This window comes from Rhinoderma darwinii, chromosome 10 (genome assembly GCF_050947455.1).
Source record: "Rhinoderma darwinii isolate aRhiDar2 chromosome 10, aRhiDar2.hap1, whole genome shotgun sequence".
In the NCBI taxonomy this organism is placed as follows: Eukaryota; Metazoa; Chordata; class Amphibia; order Anura; family Rhinodermatidae; genus Rhinoderma; species Rhinoderma darwinii.
The window spans coordinates 5722690-5741497 of NC_134696.1; the positions used below are offsets into that span (position 1 = coordinate 5722690).

At 45.9% G+C, this 18808-nt stretch overlaps 1 protein-coding gene and 1 long non-coding RNA gene across 4 annotated transcripts in view; one reads left to right on the plus strand and one right to left on the minus strand.

Moving 5' to 3' along the window:
• Positions 1 to 2435: 2435 nt before the first annotated feature.
• Positions 2436 to 17633, plus strand: STT3A (STT3 oligosaccharyltransferase complex catalytic subunit A). Of its 3 annotated transcripts, none has more exons than XM_075839231.1 (18): positions 2436 to 2522; positions 4790 to 4915; positions 5014 to 5074; positions 7005 to 7126; positions 7503 to 7648; positions 8469 to 8559; positions 8647 to 8753; positions 9751 to 9915; positions 10016 to 10196; positions 11456 to 11611; positions 11879 to 11970; positions 12076 to 12231; positions 12852 to 13040; positions 13882 to 13998; positions 14994 to 15096; positions 15787 to 15975; positions 16701 to 16816; positions 17367 to 17633. In XM_075839231.1, exons 2-18 carry the CDS (start codon positions 4828 to 4830, stop codon positions 17403 to 17405), a joined length of 2118 nt encoding a protein of 705 aa, XP_075695346.1. In that variant the 5' UTR covers positions 2436 to 2522; positions 4790 to 4827; the 3' UTR covers positions 17406 to 17633. The 3 variants fall into 3 exon arrangements, with proteins under 3 accessions (XP_075695346.1, XP_075695347.1, XP_075695348.1); XM_075839232.1 differs by having other exon boundaries at positions 2437 to 2458; XM_075839233.1 differs by lacking the exon at positions 2436 to 2522 and adding an exon at positions 2889 to 2975.
• A 2-nt stretch (positions 17634 to 17635) lies between these two features.
• LOC142661730 (uncharacterized) overlaps positions 17636 to 18808 on the minus strand; it is a 41285-nt gene continuing 40112 nt past the window's right edge. Inside the window, exons 2-4 of the long non-coding RNA XR_012850801.1 lie at positions 18514 to 18651; positions 18343 to 18419; positions 17636 to 18159 (exon numbers count right to left, since the gene is read on the minus strand). This is a non-coding gene — a long non-coding RNA (uncharacterized LOC142661730). The remainder of the gene's footprint in view (positions 18160 to 18342; positions 18420 to 18513; positions 18652 to 18808) is intronic.

The following is an 18808-nucleotide window of genomic DNA, read 5'->3' on the forward strand; positions in this document are numbered from 1 at the left end:
GTGCATCCTGGGACATGTAGTTTGTGAGTGAGGTGCATCCTGGGACGTGTAGTTTGTGAGTGAGGTGCATCCTGGGACGTGTAGTTTGTGAGTGAGGTGCATCCTGGGACGTGTAGTTTGTGAGTGAGGTGCATCCTGGGACATGTAGTTTGTGAGTGAGGTGCATCCTGGGACGTGTAGTTTGTGAGTGAGGTGCATCCTGGGACGTGTAGTTTGTGAGTGAGGTGCATCCTGGGACGTGTAGTTTGTGAGTGGTGCATCCTGGGACGTGTAGTTTGAGTGAGATGCATCCTGGGACGTGTAGTTTCTGTGCGAGGTGCATCCTGGGACGTGTAGTTTCTGTGCGAGGTGCATCCTGGGACGTGTAGTTTGTGCGCGAGGCTGAAACTACTGACGCCCCACAAGTTCAGTGCCCAGATGTAAACAGATGGCGAGCAAGCGAATAGCGGGAGATATATCCGTTCTAAGGAAATAAAGGTATGGGATTACACGGTTAGGCCATGTTCACACAGGGCGGATACGCTGCGTAAAAGTACACAGCGTAGCCACCAAGGGGCGCTGCAGGGAATTCCGACTGAAAAACCGCACCAGATTGTAATGCAGTTTTTCAGTGGGAATGTCTGCTGTGAAAAACCGCACGTAAAAAACAAACAAACACATAATTACCTCCTGACGTCCTGCAGCCCGGCCCCCTGGGAAGACGTTTTATCCCATGTGACCACTGCAGCCTGTGATTGGCTGCAGCCATCACATGGGATAAAACGTCATCTCATGAGGCCGGGCTGGACAGAGAAGCACAGAATTCTGGGTAAGTGTAAGATTATTTCTTTTTCGTAGTTGCGGTTTTTGCGGTGGAATCGCAGCTTTTCTGCCACAAAAAAAAGCAACATCTTCTATTTGTTGCAGGTTTTTAACTCCCCATTTAATTCACTGGGGAAAACAAGTAACACAAAAGCAGCGAGTATGCAAATACAACTGACATGGTGCGGAATAAAAAGAAACGCACGTCAATTTTTGTGCGTTTTTTCGCCCATCATTTACGCAGCGTGTACATGAGCCTTGTTCAAATCTCCTCCACTCCGCTGCTACTGTATTATGCTGCCGATTTTTCCGCTCCAAAATCCGTTGCGGAGTATTTACGCTACAATTGAACTTACCCTCAGGCTATGTTCACACGCTTAACAAAAACGGCTGTAAATACGGAGCTGTTTTCAAGGGAAAGCCTCTGATTTTCAGCCGTTTTTTAAACATCAAGCGTTTTTTGTTGCTTTTTTTACAGCCGTTTTTGTAGCTGTTTTTCTATTAAGACGTTGGAAAACGGCTCAAGAAGTGACATGCGCTTCTTTTTTACGGGGCAGTTTTTTTATGCTCCGTTTTTACAAGCGTGGACTTTGGCTGAAAATAAGCTGTGTGAACATTCCCTTATAGGGAAAAAGCCGTCAATCAGCGGCAGGCGCCAGCCGCTCACAAATACACCGGATGCCAAAGCGCGCTGCCGCTAATAAACTGTACGGTCTTGTTCACACTCTGCAGATTTTACATGTATTTTTCAAGTCAAAACCGGGAATGGACCCGAAACAGACGAAATACCTGAAGACGGCCTGATCGTTATCTCTCGTGAATCCAATTTTCGTTTGAGCTTAAAAAATGCAGGCAAAATCTGCACAGTGTGAACAAGGCCTCAGTTTAATAAAAATACAGCATCTTTCTGCAAAGTGACATACGGCTAAAACCGGCGTAACCGTCACCGCTACGTGCGGCCATCAGAGGGGACAGATTCACTTTACGACATTTGGGGTGCATGCACATGGCCGTATTATGGTTCAGTATAAGCGCCGGGTTGTATGAGACCGTAATATATGGCCCCTAAAGAAGTATATGGGGCCCTAGTGTAGAACCAGACAGCAGAAATTGTGCCGTGTTCCAATGAGCGAGAAAATATCTCCGTAATACGGCGCAGGACTGTAGGGACCCGTGTATCGCTCTGCCGTGTGTACGACGCCCTATAGATAACGGAGGAGACGGGTATAAAGGGCTGGGACCCTCAGTGCCAGACAATAGAATAAGATGTAGTAACCTCTCTTGACCTCCAGGTGGCGCTCACTCTTGGTGGAACGTTTCTGTGGTAATCTAGCGATACGTTAGCCGAGTCCTCCACGTCGATAGGTGGCGCTGCAGTTTCTCCTACTTCCTAATTTCTCTTCGCGCCTAGCTGGAATGGACACGTCACTCCTCGCGCCTCAACCTAACCTGGCCTAGCTTCAAGCGGCGTTGTGACAGTCCACGAGGAAGTTCCGCCTTCCTGATGACGCATGCACTGAGCAGCCAATGAATAAATGCCCCTTCGGCTTCCCTCAGCCAACCTTGTTTGTTTTGTCCAATGCAAATAGCGTTGCGCGTACGGTTGGTCAATCGGCTAGCGAAGCCAGGGTGAGGGCGTGTCCTTTTGACTGTCAGGGTAGGTAGAGAAAGTGTGGGGAGTTTGATGGGGAGAGTGAGGAGAGAGGAGCGGCCGCTGCCAGGTGAGAGCGGGGACCGGGGGAGGTTGGAGTGCGGCCGCCGCTTTACGGGAAACCGCCTCGTGTGTATCAGCCTGTGTGACAGAGTCCCCCGTTAGAGATCATATACATCCTGTATATGTGCGGCATAGTGCTACATCCTGCACAGGCTTCTGTATGGAGGATGTGTCCAGTATGGGAGTCTATAGTATCCGTGCAGTCTTGTGTAGCTGCGGTATATGGGGTGGTATATATATATATATATCTATATGTGTGTGTGTGTGTGTGTGTGTGTGAACGTGAACCCTTATGTATACAATATATAACACAATACACATTATACTCTTTTATGATGCGTCTTTTATCTTGTGTGCAGGCTGTGTAATATATTCTCAGGATCCGAGATGTTCCGGATTATCAAACTCTCGTAGAATAAAGTCACGTGTCCCTGTAGAGACGTCTAGTCCGAAAATCAGGGCATGTAATCCGTCTATTACTTCTACAAGGAGGAGGACGTCACATTTACTACTCCTGTATACTGTCACTGCAGAGGGAGGGGCTGTGACAACCTCTCACCAGTCAGAGTTGGTGCATGGGGTCTCATTTCCCCTCACCTGCTCCACCCTATAACACAATTCTCAGTTTAGGCAATTGCTGGTAATGCAGCTCCCTGATATTTATGGGGGTTTCCCTTCTAAATGCAGTGTTAGGGCATCTGGAGTTAGAGGTGCCCCCCCTCACAGCTGGTGACTGTACAAAGCTTAGTATAAATATAATATTACCCACAATGCAAATCACAGAACCGAGATCTGTGCAAACTGACCCAGCAAGGGATACTGGGAGATTTCAGCTCTAGCTGTAGAATAGTGAGTGCAGCTCTGGAGTATAATACAGGATGTAACTCCGGATCAGTACAGGATAAGTAATGTATGTACACAGTGACTCCACCAGCAGAATAGTGAGTGCAGCTCTGGAGTATAACTCAGGATCAGTACAGGATAAGTAATGTAATGTATGTACACAGTGACTTCACCAGCAGAATAGTGAGTTCAGCTCTGGAGTATAATACAGGATATAACTCAGGATCAGTACAGGATAAGTAATGTAATGTATGTACACAGTGACTCCACCAGCAGAATAGTGAGTGCAGCTCTGGAGTATAACTCAGGATCAGTACAGGATAAGTAATGTAATGTATGTACACAGTGACTCCACCAGCAGAATAGTGAGTGCAGCTCTGGAGTATAATACAGGATGTAACTCAGGATCAGTACAGGATAAGTAATGTCATGTATGTACACAGTGACTCCACCAGCAGAATAGTGAGTGCAGCTCTGGAGTATAATACAGGATGTAACTCAGGATCAGTACAGGATAAGTAATGTAATGTATGTACACAGTAACTCCACCAACAGAATAGTGAGTGCAGCTCTGGAGTATAATACAGGATGTAACTCAGGATCAGTACAGGATAAGTAATGTATGTACACAGTAACTCCACCAACAGAATAGTGAGTGCAGCTCTGGAGTATAATACAGGATGTAACTCAGGATCAGTACAGGATAAGTAATGTATGTACACCGTGACTCCACCAGCAGAATAGTGAGTTCAGCTCTGGAGTATAATACAGGCTGTAACTCAGGATCAGTACAGGATAAGTAATGTATGTACACAGTGACTACACCACCAGAATAGTGAGTGCAGCTCTGGAGTATAATACTTGATGTAACACAGGATCAGTACAGGATAAGTAATGTAATGTATGACGCATTTTAGGAAGTAGTTCTGGATTATGAGATACCTGATAATGACCTGGCCCATAGAAGTCCATGCAGGTTGTCTCTGCTCCCCGACTATCTCTCGCACGCATGATAACACTCACATTAGAGAATTGTTAGTCTTGCAGTGGTCACTAGATGAGAAGTGAACCTACATATTAACAGAAATGGGTCTCATCTATTGGATGTTGGGACATGGTGGGAGTTGTAGTGTGACAGCAGCTGGAGAGTTACAGGTTAGAGATCTAGAAGCTGTGAAAGGGCAGGAATTCACGGGTGAATATTCTCAATCTCCACATGAGATCACCACAATCCTCTTCTAAAATACTCTGTGCTGCTGGAAAACTTGCTCCTCCCACTATGTGACTCAGTCTGTAACCTACAAGTTCGGCACACGCCTCTCCTAAAACACTCTGTGCTGCTGGAGACCTTGATCCTTCCACTATGTAACGTGGTCAGTGATCTTTTCCTCGCTGTGATCTACGTTCATATCGTTCTTCTCTGCTCTGCAGGTGTTTGAGTGTCGTGTGTCCCTTCCCTACATGTGAAAATGACTCGGTTAGGATTTTTGCGGCTGTCCTATGAGAAACAGGACACTCTTCTCAAACTCCTCATCCTGTCCATGGCCGCAATTCTCTGTGAGTACCCCCAACATCCGGCCCCTCCCCCGCTTTGTCTTGCTACCTCCGCACACCCCCTTACATGGTATTAATGGTTTTTCTTTTCGCTCCTGCAGCTTTTTCCACCAGGTTATTCTCCGTCTTGAGGTTTGAAAGTGTCATCCATGAGTTTGATCCGTAAGTTTTGGTTTATTACATGAATACAAGCCCATTAGGAGCAAAGTCGTCCGACCGGACAAACCAGTTGTTGTACGGCCCTGGATGCCGATTTTAAGAGCAGGAGATGATGATGATGGTGGTTGTGTATTTATCCCACACCCAGAATCCCCCTAATATTCCTTCTGCCTTCACTTACATTAAAGTGGAGTCTCGCCTTTTAACCCTTTTATGTAATCTGTAGATTCACGTTGTGAAAGGGTATTTAAATATGGCGCTCGCTCACAGGCAGAGCGGGCGCCATAGCTGCCGGTCCTCTCTTGTGTTGCACAGCAGGGACCCAGCGGCAATGCTCGGGATAATAAACATTTCTGAGCGCAGCCATTTAACCCCTCAGATGCCGATGTCAGATGTGACCACCGGCATCTGAAGGGTTTTTACGGCCCATGTCGCTTCGGGGGCCGGTCACCGGCTTCCACGTGGCGAGATTGCGGGAGCCGGTGTGTTCCTCTAGCAGCTGGGGAGCCTTGTGAACGATCCCAGCCCTGCTATAGGAAGATTGCTAGGACTGTGGCAGGTCTCAATAGCAATGCACTAATCTTGCAGTCTGTGGCATAAGCGATCTAATGATCGCAGGTTCAAGTCCCCTAGAGGGGATAAATAAAAGTTTAAAAAAAAGTTCAAATCACCCCCCTTTCCCTAGATCACATATAAAAATAAACACATTAGGTATCTCCACGTCTGAAACTGGCCGAACTATAAAAATATAATTTTTTTTATCCGATACGTTGAACGCCTTAGTGGGGAAAAAGGTCAAAATGGCTGAATGACAGGTTTGTTTTTTTTTGCCACTTCAAGTCCCACAATTTTTTTTTATAAGTGATCGGAATGCCCGAGATTCCCTCAAATGGTATTAATAAAAACGACATCTTTCCACGTACAAAAAGACGCCTTACACCGCTCTGTAGCCAGAAATATAAAAAAGTTACAGGGGTCACAATATGGCGATGCAAAACTTTTTTTAGTGTCTTTCAAACTTTAATTTTTTTTTTAAAAGTACTAAAATATAACAAAAACGATGTAAGTTTGGTATCACCGTGATCGTACTGACGCGCAGAATAAAGATAATGCGTCATTTTTACCAAACGTTGAACACCGTAAGAAAGAAACCCATAAGAAAATGGAGGAACTGTTTTTTTTTTTTTTTCCAATTCCACCCCATTCTGAATCTTTTTTTCCGCTTCCCAGTACATCGCACATAATATTAAATATTACCATTAGAAAGTACAACTTGTCCCATAAAAATGAAGACCTCATCTGGCTGTGTCAATGTAAAAAGTTATGACCTTTTTGAAGGCGGGAAGGAAAAACTAAAATTAGTCTGGTCCTGAAAGGGTTAAACACCGGTTTACAGGACACCTAAAGATATAATGTACATACAAAATGAAGTAGCTAAGACATAAACTATACTGATCTCAAACTGATTTAGAGCCACATCATGTCTTATACTCCAATCACTTCCACAGCTGCATTCAAAATTCTGCTCACATATCTCAGCACCCCTTACTGGTTCAGTGTCTGTACAGGACATGGTCTGCTGCTGTGCGTTCTAGTAGATAAATCTTTACACCAGGAACTGTACACGATCTCTCATAGAACCGGGGTCCGCAACCTTCAGCACTCCAGGTGTTGTGAAACTACAACTCCCAGCATGCCCTGACCGATAAATACTGTATTATTCCAGCCAAAGGCTGTCAGAGCATGCTGGGAATTGTAGTTTTACAACAGCTGAACGTCCCATCTAAACTGTCGGGTGTGTCAGCCCAGTGACAGATTCTAAGAAGCAAATTGCAGATTTGTGTATGCAGCTCTGGATGTGAATGGAGTATAAACCCTTCCTTTAGTACCTTTTGTAACTGACTTGCATTTTTGCCTCTCTGTGTCATTTCAGTTATTTCAACTACCGGACCACCAGGTTCCTGACAGAAGAAGGGTTTTATAACTTCCATAATTGGTTCGATGACCGAGCATGGTATCCACTGGGAAGAATTATAGGGGGAACCATCTACCCAGGTAGGTTTTATATTCTGCCCCTCTGAACTATTACCAGGCATGGCTGTCCCAAAGGGGGCGAGGTTCAGGCTAGTCGGGGCTCCACAAAGCGGTGTGTTGTTTAATGGAGTCTGAGGCCAGGTTCACGCGTTGCGTAAATACTGCGAATTTTCCGAAATGGATTTAATTGCGGAAAATCCGCTGCGTAATAGAGTAGCAGCAGAGCGGATCAGATTTGGACAAAATGTCATCCACACGTTGCATTTTTTTAATCCGCGGCGTGTCAATTTATGCTGCGGAGTCGCTGGTTTTCTGTTGCAGGTTTTCCCCATTGAATTCAATGGGGAGGGATAACGCGAGGACCTTCCATTTATCGGACCCTCCTCTTTTCCTCTAGGTTTGATGATCACGTCGGCAGCGTTTTACCATGTTCTGCACTTTTTTCACGTCACCATCGACATCAGAAATGTATGCGTGTTCCTCGCTCCCCTGTTCTCCTCCTTCACCACTATTGTCACTTACCACCTGACCAAAGAGCTGAAAGTAAGTACACCCCTCTGCCAGTTTCCTGGTGCTGATGACATGTTCTCAAACTTATTAAGATCTGCATCTTTGCCTATCCGTGCGGCAGAAAGTCAAATCTACGCCTGCTGTGAGCTGTCGTAGATTTGTGCTGTAATTTCCGCCAATTTCTGGCATAAATGACAGTAATTCTGTCAGTCCGCAGGAGGTCGCACCCACTCCTCTTGCCGCTTTTTAAGATAATTTGCGCCTTTTTATCGCCACAAAAGTGGAGCAAAGCCTTTAAGAAATTCCCCCCTTTGTTTTAATTTCTTAGTATCTTCAAAATTTCTGCTTGCTGTCAATGAATGGAAAGATTGACCCAGACCAATTTGTGGTGTTAATTTTGGCCCATCCCTTCAGCTAAGTCCAACCCACTTTATTGAAAAGTGGTGAGAGTGCCGTAAAAGTGAAAGAAAAAAAAAAGCATTGATTGAATAATGCAACTCTCCCCTAATTATTGTTTACCATCAGAGGCTGAAACCCATTCTGGTCATGTCCAGCTTGCACCGGTGTACTGTCAGTTCTAAGGGAGCTCTGATACACTGTAACAAGCTCTGCACCTGTGTCCGTTTGGCATGGTCAGGACAGATTTTCAGGCTTTGATTGCAAACAATGTATTTTTCCGTTCGCTGACAGCAAGCAGACTTTATAAATGTGGTATCATTAAAACACACAGCTTAATATAAAGTTGCAGAACTTTTCATTCTTGGCATTGAGCCCGAGGAACACTTTGGAGAACGAGATATTTTAGAAACAAGGACTCTCTCATCGAGTGGTTTGCATTCTCTCCCCCCTGTAGGATGCCGGTGCGGGGCTTTTAGCCGCGGCAATGATCGCGGTTGTTCCGGGGTACATCTCGCGTTCTGTGGCTGGATCATATGATAATGAAGGTGAGGAGACGCCGGAGACCTCAGATTGGACGGAGACCTGTGTGTGTTTCATTTCTGATGTGTTGCTGCTTTCTCTCCTGATGTCAGGTATTGCCATCTTCTGCATGCTGCTCACCTATTACATGTGGATCAAGGCGGTGAAGACGGGCTCCATCTACTGGGCAGCAATGTGCGCTCTCGCCTATTTCTACATGGTGAGTGCATGATGTCGATACTTTGGGACTGCACAGTTTTCATGGGTGTCACTCGCATGCTGGAGCAATATTTGGGGTTCTCTTCATCACCCGAGTGGATATCATCACAGAGGAATCAGATAATACAGAAGGCTGGATGGGGACGTGCCTGTAATTGTTTAGTAACCGTGAATCCAAGAGAGGACGACCGTATACGAAGGGGCACGGCGGTCCAAAAAGTTGTGGCACGGACAGCCCCAGATTTATTAACCCTTCTCACAATTCATCCGGAGTTACTGTATTTGTATCTGCTCCTTCCCAGTTTGTGTGCCGTGGTGGAAGCCATTTTAGACGCTCCTATTGTGGGGGTCATCAAGCTCTATAGGGAGCAGATGTCATGTTTTCAGTTACCACAAATCCGTGCTCCATAGAAATCACTGACATCCTTGATGGTTGGCGAATAGGACGGGGGCCGTCTGTTATTTTAAGGGGTACCTAAACTTTTAAAAGACTTTTGACATGTCAGAAGTTTTGATCGATGGTGGTCCAAGCACTGAGACCCCCACCGATCGCTAAAATGAAGTGTCAGAATCGCTCAGTTGAGCGCTGTGTTGCTTTGTTTCTGATCGGCTTTCCTCGGAAATCCGTGCGAGCGGTGTGCGGGCTCAGTCTTTCTATTGAGCCTGTTCATAGCTCCGAGGAAAGCCGATCAGAAACAAAGCGGCACATCGCACACCCGAGAACTTCTGCTGCTTCATATTAGCGATTGCTGGGGGTCTCCGTGCCCGGACCCCCACCGATCAAGACTACTGACATATCACACGTTTTGTTTTTTTCAAGTTTAGTTAAACTTTAAGACTTTTCCCGTTGACTACTAATCCATCGAAATTAGAAATGTACGTCTTTGCAAAGCATCCAAAGTTCTGCATTTGATGTGAACTTTTCCTTTGGTCTCTGTTACTTCCAGTGTCCGGAATCAATCCATCGCCCTATTATCTGACTTTTTGCTTGTGTGCAGGTGTCATCCTGGGGAGGTTACGTCTTTCTGATCAACCTCATCCCTCTTCACGTCCTTGTGTTGATGCTGACTGGACGCTTCTCTCACCGCATCTACGTGGCTTATTGCACGGTGTATTGTTTGGGCACCATCCTGTCCATGCAGATCTCCTTTGTTGGATTCCAGGTAATTTCCGCAGTGGGTAATGACCCCAGAGGCAGCGTCACCTCCCGTCTTACTTATGCTTATTTTCACCAATCCTTCTCCTTACTCGTTTCGCACCCAGCCTGTTCTGTCCTCTGAGCACATGGCGGCCTTAGGAGTGTTTGGCCTGTGTCAGATTCACGCCTTCGTGGACTATCTCCGGAGTAAGCTGAACACCCAGCAGTTTGAGATCCTCTTCCGGAGCATCATCTCCTTGGTGGGCTTTATCCTGCTCACTGTTGGAGCTGTACTTATGCTGACAGGTAAAAGACCGGGCTTCATTTATTTATGGTTCACCAATAGACTAAAGCGGGCAATACACGTTGGATAGAAATTGACGGCACGCTGCTGATCGGTCATATGTCTGTTCATTCTTGGGGATCGTCCACACGTAACGGAATTACTGCGTATTTTCCGTCTGGATCTGGGGACGGAAAATACGCAGCAGAATACAGTAGCAGCAAAGTGGGTGAGATTTAACAAATTTCATCCACACTCTGCGTAAGATTTTTGTCCCAAAATTCACCTGTGTTTTTTCCTTGTTCCGCAGCATGTCAATTCCTGCTGCGGAATGGGGACAGAATTGCTGCGTTTTTCAGAGGAGACGTCACCATCTCTTAACATTTGAGAAAAACGCAGCAAAATGCGCACCATTTTCTGCAGTAGAAAATGCAGGAAATTGTGCCGTTTTTCCGTAGCGGAATGTCTGCTATTGTCAACGGAATTGCTGCAGAAATTGTCTGCATCAATCCCATTACGTGTGGACCGGCCCTTACACTGCAGTCGTCTGTCATCCACTTTTTTGCAAAATTAAACAGTTCTTTACTTTCCACTGTTCCTTGCAAAACATATGACCCGCCATGTAAATATCTGCTGTAAATAAGTTGCTATTGATGGACAGTATTGATGCCAAAGCCGTGTACCAGTGTGGTGGTGGCACAGAGGGTGCGAGGATTTTATTGCATTAGACCGCCAGTGACAATGCTGGGAGTTGCTCATTTGGGTGGACAGTAATTGCTGGCAGGACCGTGGGGGTGGGGCAGGTGGATGTCAAGCACTTAAAGAGTTACTGCACTTTCATCAAACTTCTGATATGTCATAGAGACACATCAAAAGTTTGGATATGAGGGGTCCGGGTGATGAGACCCCCTCCGTTGCCTATACGAAGATGCAGAATCGCTCAGCTGATCGCTTTGCCCCTTCGGCTGTGATCAGCGTTCATCATCAGGCTGAGGACGGGTTACATAGATGTTCTATGAGCGTCGTCTTTAGCCTGACAGGCAGCGCTGATCACAGCCAAAGGGGCAAAGCGATAAGCTGAGCGATTATGCACCTTCGTATCGGCAACGGAGGGGGTCTCATCACCCGGACCCCTCATATCCAAACTTTTGATATGTCTCTATGACCTATCAGAAGTTTGATAAAAGTGCAGTTCCTGGTTGGTCTTCTGTATCGGCCAGTTTTAGAAATTCTTGTGCGTTTAGTGCATCCAATGATTGTTGGCTCTTCTCTTCTACTTCAGGTAAAATCTCTCCGTGGACTGGCCGCTTCTATTCCCTCCTGGATCCTTCTTATGCCAAGAACAACATTCCCATCATCGCGTCCGTTTCTGAACATCAGCCCACTACCTGGTCCTCCTACTACTTTGATCTGCAGCTCCTTGTCTTCATGTTCCCAGGTCCGGTTACATTTTAATTCACGTTGTCATTTCCAGGGCTGCATTGACGTTCCATGGTAGCATGCTTTTAAAGTGAACCTGTCAAAATGTCATCCCCTTTAACAGGCCCAGGGGGGGCCGTGTGTTTCAGACTTGCTCAGAGCAGTACAGTAGGAGTGTTATTGATTGCCTCTAAAAGTAAATAAATTGTTTATACAACTCCATGCAAAATATATCATTGCAAAAATGTCTCAATCCGTCGTCATTCTTGTCCTCTTCCTCGTACAGTCGGCCTCTATTACTGCTTCAGCAACCTGTCCGATGCCAGAATATTCATCATCATGTACGGAGTCACCAGCATGTACTTCTCCGCTGTCATGGTACGTGGGCCGATTTGGTTCAGTGACCGCGTTTATATTTATAAAACTTCGGATTCTAGCACGTTTGCTGTATGTATCGCTCACAGCTGAATGTCTTTCTTACAGGTACGTCTGATGCTGGTTTTGGCTCCCGTCATGTGCATTCTGTCTGGTATTGGGGTATCTCAGGTATTATCCACATACATGAAGAACCTGGATATAAGCCGTCCAGATAAAAAGACAAAGAAACAGCAGGATTCCACCTACCCCATCAAAAACGAGGCGAGTCTCCCGCTCTCTATTATTAAGACTAATATTGAAGCACTCTCCAGTGCACCCTTATTTTAATTTATCTAAGGGGACTTAGTGTCCGCACCGTCTCTGACCCAGGTCCCTACTGTACAAAATATTACATGCAACGTGTCATGTGACCGCACGGATGTAACATCATAACGACGAGCCTTGGCCGCGTCCGTTATTTAGACTGAGTTCACACCAGCGTTTCGTTAGAATTACTATTGATTTCAATGGTAATTCTTTGGGTTCAGTTGCTTTCTGTTTGTCTCCGTTCGCTGACTGCACTCAAAAATGGAAACCTAACGAACGGAGACAAACGGAAAGCAACTGAAACAAAAGAATTACCATAGAAATCAATGGTAATTCTAACGGAACCGTTGCTTTCCGTTTAATGTTTCGATCCCCTCTTCCTCTGACGGAAGAGAGGTGACGTATACTAATGATAGTGTGAACTTAGCCTTACATGCAGTTTTGGGTTTCTTCTGGGGGGGGGGCGGAATTCCTAGTAATACGGGTAATTCTATTTATTTCTTCAGGTGATTTTGCGTGATCGGGGTCGATATTGTTACCGAAAACCCATTAAATGATGTGCATTTTGTCACCAGGTCGCCAGCGGGATGATTATGGTCATGGCTTTCTTCTTGATCACTTACACATTCCATTCTACCTGGGTCACCAGTGAAGCGTATTCCTCGCCCTCCATCGTGCTCTCTGCCCGCGGCGGTGATGGAAGTCGGATCATTTTCGATGATTTCAGAGAGGCTTATTACTGGCTGAGGCACAACACCCCCGAGGTGAGTCTAACCGGCTGCTCTTCTGGGTATCCCCAACTTTCTATGGTGAGGGTCTACATACAGGGATAGCTGGGGACTTACACTGCTCTAGGGTTGCACGATGCACCGAAAAGTCCCTACTATGTCGATGCCGTGCACCCTCAAACGGTTCAACGCTGTTACTTCATGTAGTTCGTTACGAAGCTGTGCGGCCACATGAATGTAGTCAGAGCGGGGCTGCGGCTGTGTAATATATGGGTAATACAGCCATTGACCCGCTGTCCTGACGTGTGCGCGCGCGGTCAGCATGAGGTGATACGGCCGGCACTGAAGACAAAACATACACTGCAAAACACCCCCATGTTCTGTCTTCAGTGCCGGCGCTCGACAAAGTATCGGTATCGAAGTCCAAATTCTGGTATTGTGACAACCCGCCACTGCTCTGTGCATTTGGTAATATTCAAAGGGGCTCCAAATAAATATTCGTTTTTCAAAGATGTTAATGTGGCAGCAAGAGATGGGGAAAGTTCCTGTTTAAGTTCTGCCAAGTCTTGTCTTCTCTTTGTCTTTCAGTGGCAATTCTGTCTTAAGCTGCAGACCTGAGTAATATGAGGCAGACTGGTTGCTAGGGACAGCTCCAATGTAGTTTACCTCTAGCAACCAGACTGTCAAAGCTGGCCTTGTAGCGCTGACAGAAGAGACTGGGAAAATCCGTCACACCGTGCCGTTCTGTAGCCTGCGTTACTATTCAGCTTTTTCTAACATGGAGACCCCCCCTTTAATTACTAGGATTAAGAGGGTAATGGTGATTAGACAAGAGGACGGATTCTAGTAACATCATTCCCTCTTTTGTTTTCTTCAGGATGCCAAGGTGATGTCTTGGTGGGATTATGGATACCAGATAACAGCCATGGCTAATAGAACGATCCTGGTGGACAATAACACCTGGAATAACACGCACATTTCCAGAGTGGGCCAGGTGAGACGTAGGATGGTTTGCAGTATGGCCTGAACACTTTTTGCTGTGTGTGCACTAGAGCCGGGCAATAATAACCTAAATGAAAATCACGAGTAATTCAACATGTAACCTTGATTACGATTTAGGCCACACCCCCTTTTGCATGCCACGCCCCTTATTTGCATGCTACGCCATTGAATCAATATTTATCCCCTGAGCCTGCTGTATACTACTGTATATATAATATACCCCCTGACACTGCCCCCACAGTATAATGCCCCATAACTGCCCTTCACACAGTATAATGCCCCCATAGCTGCCCCAACAGTGTAATGCCCCCCATAACAATTCTCCACTCCGTATAATGCCCCCATAATTGTCCTCCACACCATATAATGCCCTCCACACAGTATAATGCCCTGATAGTTGCCCTCCACAGTATAATGCCCCCACAGTGTAATGCCCCCCATAACTATCCTCCACACCGTATAATGCCCCCATAATTGGAACCTTGTTCCAATGACGAGATCCCTCTGCTCCTCCCTCGGGTCTGTGCAGCTCGGCGCAATTACGTCACTGCATCCCGTCCAGCGATACATAATAAATTGTGGAGCAGGGACCTTACGGCTCCCTGCTCTACCATTTGGATTCAACTGTATCTGCGCCCTGAAGATGCAGATACAGTTAAAACCGGGCGAAAATAATTCATAAAACTGAAATTCACAAGATGACCTCGAATAATTGCGCTGAATTTCTATTTCTATTATTTTTCGATTAATTGCGCAGCCCTACGTGGACGTCTCCCGTGATGCCATAATCTAATCAATTTGTATAATGCAATCTGCTAGCTCCCCCTTGTGGCTGGTGACTGTGTGTCTGATCTATGTGCAAAGACCTCCGGCTGTTGCAAAAAAATATATTGCTGCAGGTTGGAGATACAGGCCAGGTCTATGACACCTGAGATGGGGTTCATGTCTCGGTAGAATATACTTCATTTCTAACCTTTCTCTTCCCAGGCGATGGCGTCCACTGAGGAAAAAGCCTATGAGATTATGAGAGAGCTGGATGTCAGTTATGTCCTTGTTATATTTGGAGGTCTGACCGGATATTCATCAGACGGTGAGAGCTGTTCCTTCTCTGGTTGTTCTCTTCATCTCCTACACAACACACGCTGGGTGAAAGCCACTCATGACCATTACAGTGCCTATAGGGGATGTCACCCAGCTTTTCCACAAGCCCTAAGTGGCGATTGACCTATAAGGCCATGTTCACGCACAAATAAAAACGGCTGAAAATTATGGCGCTATTTTCAGAGAAAACGGCCTCTGATGATCAGGCGTCTTTCTAGACTTTTTTTTTTGTTTTTTTGTAGCTGTTTTTCTATTGACACAATGAAAAACGGCTCAAGAAGTGACACGCTCCTTCTTTTTACGGGGTGGTTTTTTACGTACTTTAAAAAAAAAAAAAAAAAAACTGCTTAAAAAAATGCCCCATCTGAACGAAACGCCATTTTTCCCATTGTTTTCAATGGGCAGATGTCTGTACGATTTCAGCTACCGGTTTGTTTTCAGGCGTGTTTCAAGGCATTTACGCCCCGAAATACGCCTGAAAACGCAGTGTGTGAGCCTCACGCTGCTGGTAGCATTATATTCCCACCCCACGCACCTATCCCAGTAGTTACGATGTTCTGCAGCGGTTGGAATTGAGAGGACACAGAAAAAAGTGACTTCAACAACTTCTCTGCCATGTTCGTCGCCTCTTCTTTGCACTTGCGGGATCTTCAATCCATTATTTTCTTTTTTCTTTTAGATATTAACAAGTTTCTGTGGATGGTGAGAATTGGTGGCAGCACAGATACCGGTAAACACATAAAAGAACACGATTACTACACCCCAACAGGGGAGTTCCGTGTGGACAGAGAGGGCTCCCCAGTTCTCCTCAATTGCCTTATGTATAAGATGTGCTACTACCGGTTTGGACAAGTTTACACAGAAGCCAGTAAGTATAATCATGCAGCGACTCCGGTGCCGTATGGAAAGGATGATGCGTGAGGGGGTCCCCATTCACGGTTATAGGGCTCGTCCAGTCTGTAAATGAAGCTTAATCATTGCATCATGAATGTGATCATACACTTTGTTTCCGTGTCTCAACATTTTCAAGCTCCCTGCTTGCTTTTTAGTGGAAAACCTGTGCTCACTCAGCTGATGGGGTTTGTTACATTGTATCAGTGTAGGTAACCGCAGTCCATGACAGAAGATTTGTGTCGCTGTTGTGTTTAGCTCAGAGGATTGCCTGGATTTATTCACTGTAACAAAGCTGTAGCTGGGTGAGCAGGACTAAGCGAGTGGAAATAATGTTCTGATTCACTGACAGCAAGTAGAGCTCTTGAAAAAAGTATATTAGAAAGTTGCAGAAGACTGGACAATGCCTTTTTAATGTGGCGGTAATAGAAAGGCTGCGTGTTGTGATTGTCATGTCTTCCTCTCGGTTCTTTCAGGGGAAAAGTCCACCTTGAATTGAAGACCTGAGTGATCGGAGACTGGTTGCTAGGGACTTGCTGCCTGACAACGTCATTATAAAGACTGGTTGTTAGGCAATGTATCCATAGCCACCAGCCTGTCCGACAGTAGAGCAGGGGAGAAGCATCTTGGCACTAGTTACACCAAATTGATGTAACGCACCCCTTTAAGGATTTTAATGTTCATCTCCCATTTTCTTTTCAGAGCGACCTCCAGGTTATGACCGCGTGAGGAACGCTGAGATTGGAAACAAAGACTTTGAGCTTGATGTCTTGGAGGAAGCGTACACCACCGAGCACTGGCTGGTCAGAATATACAAGGTATGTATCCGTAATGTACACAAAGCACAGGAAGCTCAGCTGAACACTGGATGTGCATTATCCTCCCGTTCTTAGAAGCTCCAGTGAATATATAAAGGCTTGAGCTGCAGGTAAAGCTTTTTCCTTGTAATGTTTGTAAGCTGCGGCTGTCCCATAACATCAAAGGGATCCTACAGGACACAAGGACTTTTCTAAGCACAGTAACCTATCCCTGGCCAGTGGTCTGCAGCTGTAAACCTCCAGCGGTTAGGAAACTACCACTCCCAGCATGCTCTGACAGACGGCTGCAGACCACCGGCCTAGTCCTTCTTGAGGTCATTCAAGGTAGAAGAATCCCATTAATCCGGCATCAATGGGAGCCAACAGGTGCCGCAATATATCAAATGTTTTGGGAGTAAAAGTTTTTAGTTTCCCTGCAGTTCATTATGCAACAAAATATAAAGCTGCGTAACCGGTACAGCTACCGTCACCCCTACCAAATCAAGGAGCGGTGCGACGGGACTCCCAAATCTGACTCTGATGGTTTTCTTGTGTTTTTGCTCTTGAACAGGTGAAAGATCTGGATAACCGCGGATTGTCACGGACATAACGATGCCTTCAGCTTTAAAACAAACAGCACTGAGAGAACCCTCGCCTGTGAACCAGATTTTTATACTGTTTCTATTGACGGGAAGAATGGAACTTGATTGGCCATAGAACCTGCACTGTTTGCTGCCCGAACCGAGTTGGGATGCTTTTTATCAATACGAATGTGTTACCAAATGATTGAAATTATGGTTTCAACTTTACAGTGGTCAATTAAAGATGGGGATACAAAGCCGCTGTTCTGTATTTATTCCATGTCCTTACAGAGGATGTCATCAATAATGGGGTAAATTAAAACGTAACAGGGTTTTATTATTTACGGTAAATCCATAGGAGAGAACATTATTATTTGTTTTTAGGTCCCAAATTCTTTGACTATTTCATTCTATTTATTGTGGTCAAAGCTTTGTTGGGTGTTTTTTTTCTTGTAGAGATCTAAATCTTTCTCCCCTTCACACAACCCTAGGGTTAAATGATAAAACTCTGCCTGCAGCTGCCACTAGGGGGAGCTCACTGCGTACGGCTTTGAATACTAGCGGTTTTAAAGCTATATGCAGTGAGCGCCACCTAGTGGTGGCTGCAGTGCCTGATGCAAAGACCATGCTTTCCAGAATGCAAAGCAGCAGCACAAGCTTTGTGCAGACTTGAAGGGCATGCTCGGAGACTTCAGCTCTGCAGCCTGCAGAACTTTTTAGGGAAGTGTCCAGGCTGAGACCAAGCCAAAACTCCTGCAGTCAGGGTCTATAGTACAGCCGTGCCTGTGTGTGGGAGAGAGGAGAAAACACAGGCTAGAGAGAAAGCAGCATCACAGGGAACACCCACTGAGCTCAGAACCTGCAGCTCCAAAATCAGGCAGGCCATGAGAAGCAAACAAGAATCAGCTGACAAGCCCAAAATTATCAAGGTACATAGATGCATATAAATAATTTGGGTGCACATACCATTTAAAGGGGTTGTCACGTCAGGATTAGCTAGAGTTAAGTGAGTGCAGATCAGTCCCCGGCAGCTGCTGCTTGAACTGTAAATAAAGGAGGAAAAAAAGAAATGTTCACGTAACAAAGAGCGTAAGCTGCGGTTAGACGCTCCCTGTACAGGAAAACAACAAGGCTTACATGGTCCTGTCTTCTGGGCCGTGGTCTTAGGGGTCTCTGCATCACTGATGAACGCCACAACACGGCATGATGTTACATTAGGACCGCAGCGAAGCCGGGACCGCCAAGAGGACGCCCAGGATAGACAAGTCCTGAAAACTACAATGAAAGGCCACTTTATTAGACGCCGGGCCGTTCACAATTGGCGCTTCTCTGCATCCCAGGAAGCTGGCCGGCTAAATCTTGAGCAGTTTTTCGCGGTGGACATCGTGGGCGAAAAACAACCACAGTGTGGTGCGGTTTTTCGCCTGAAATG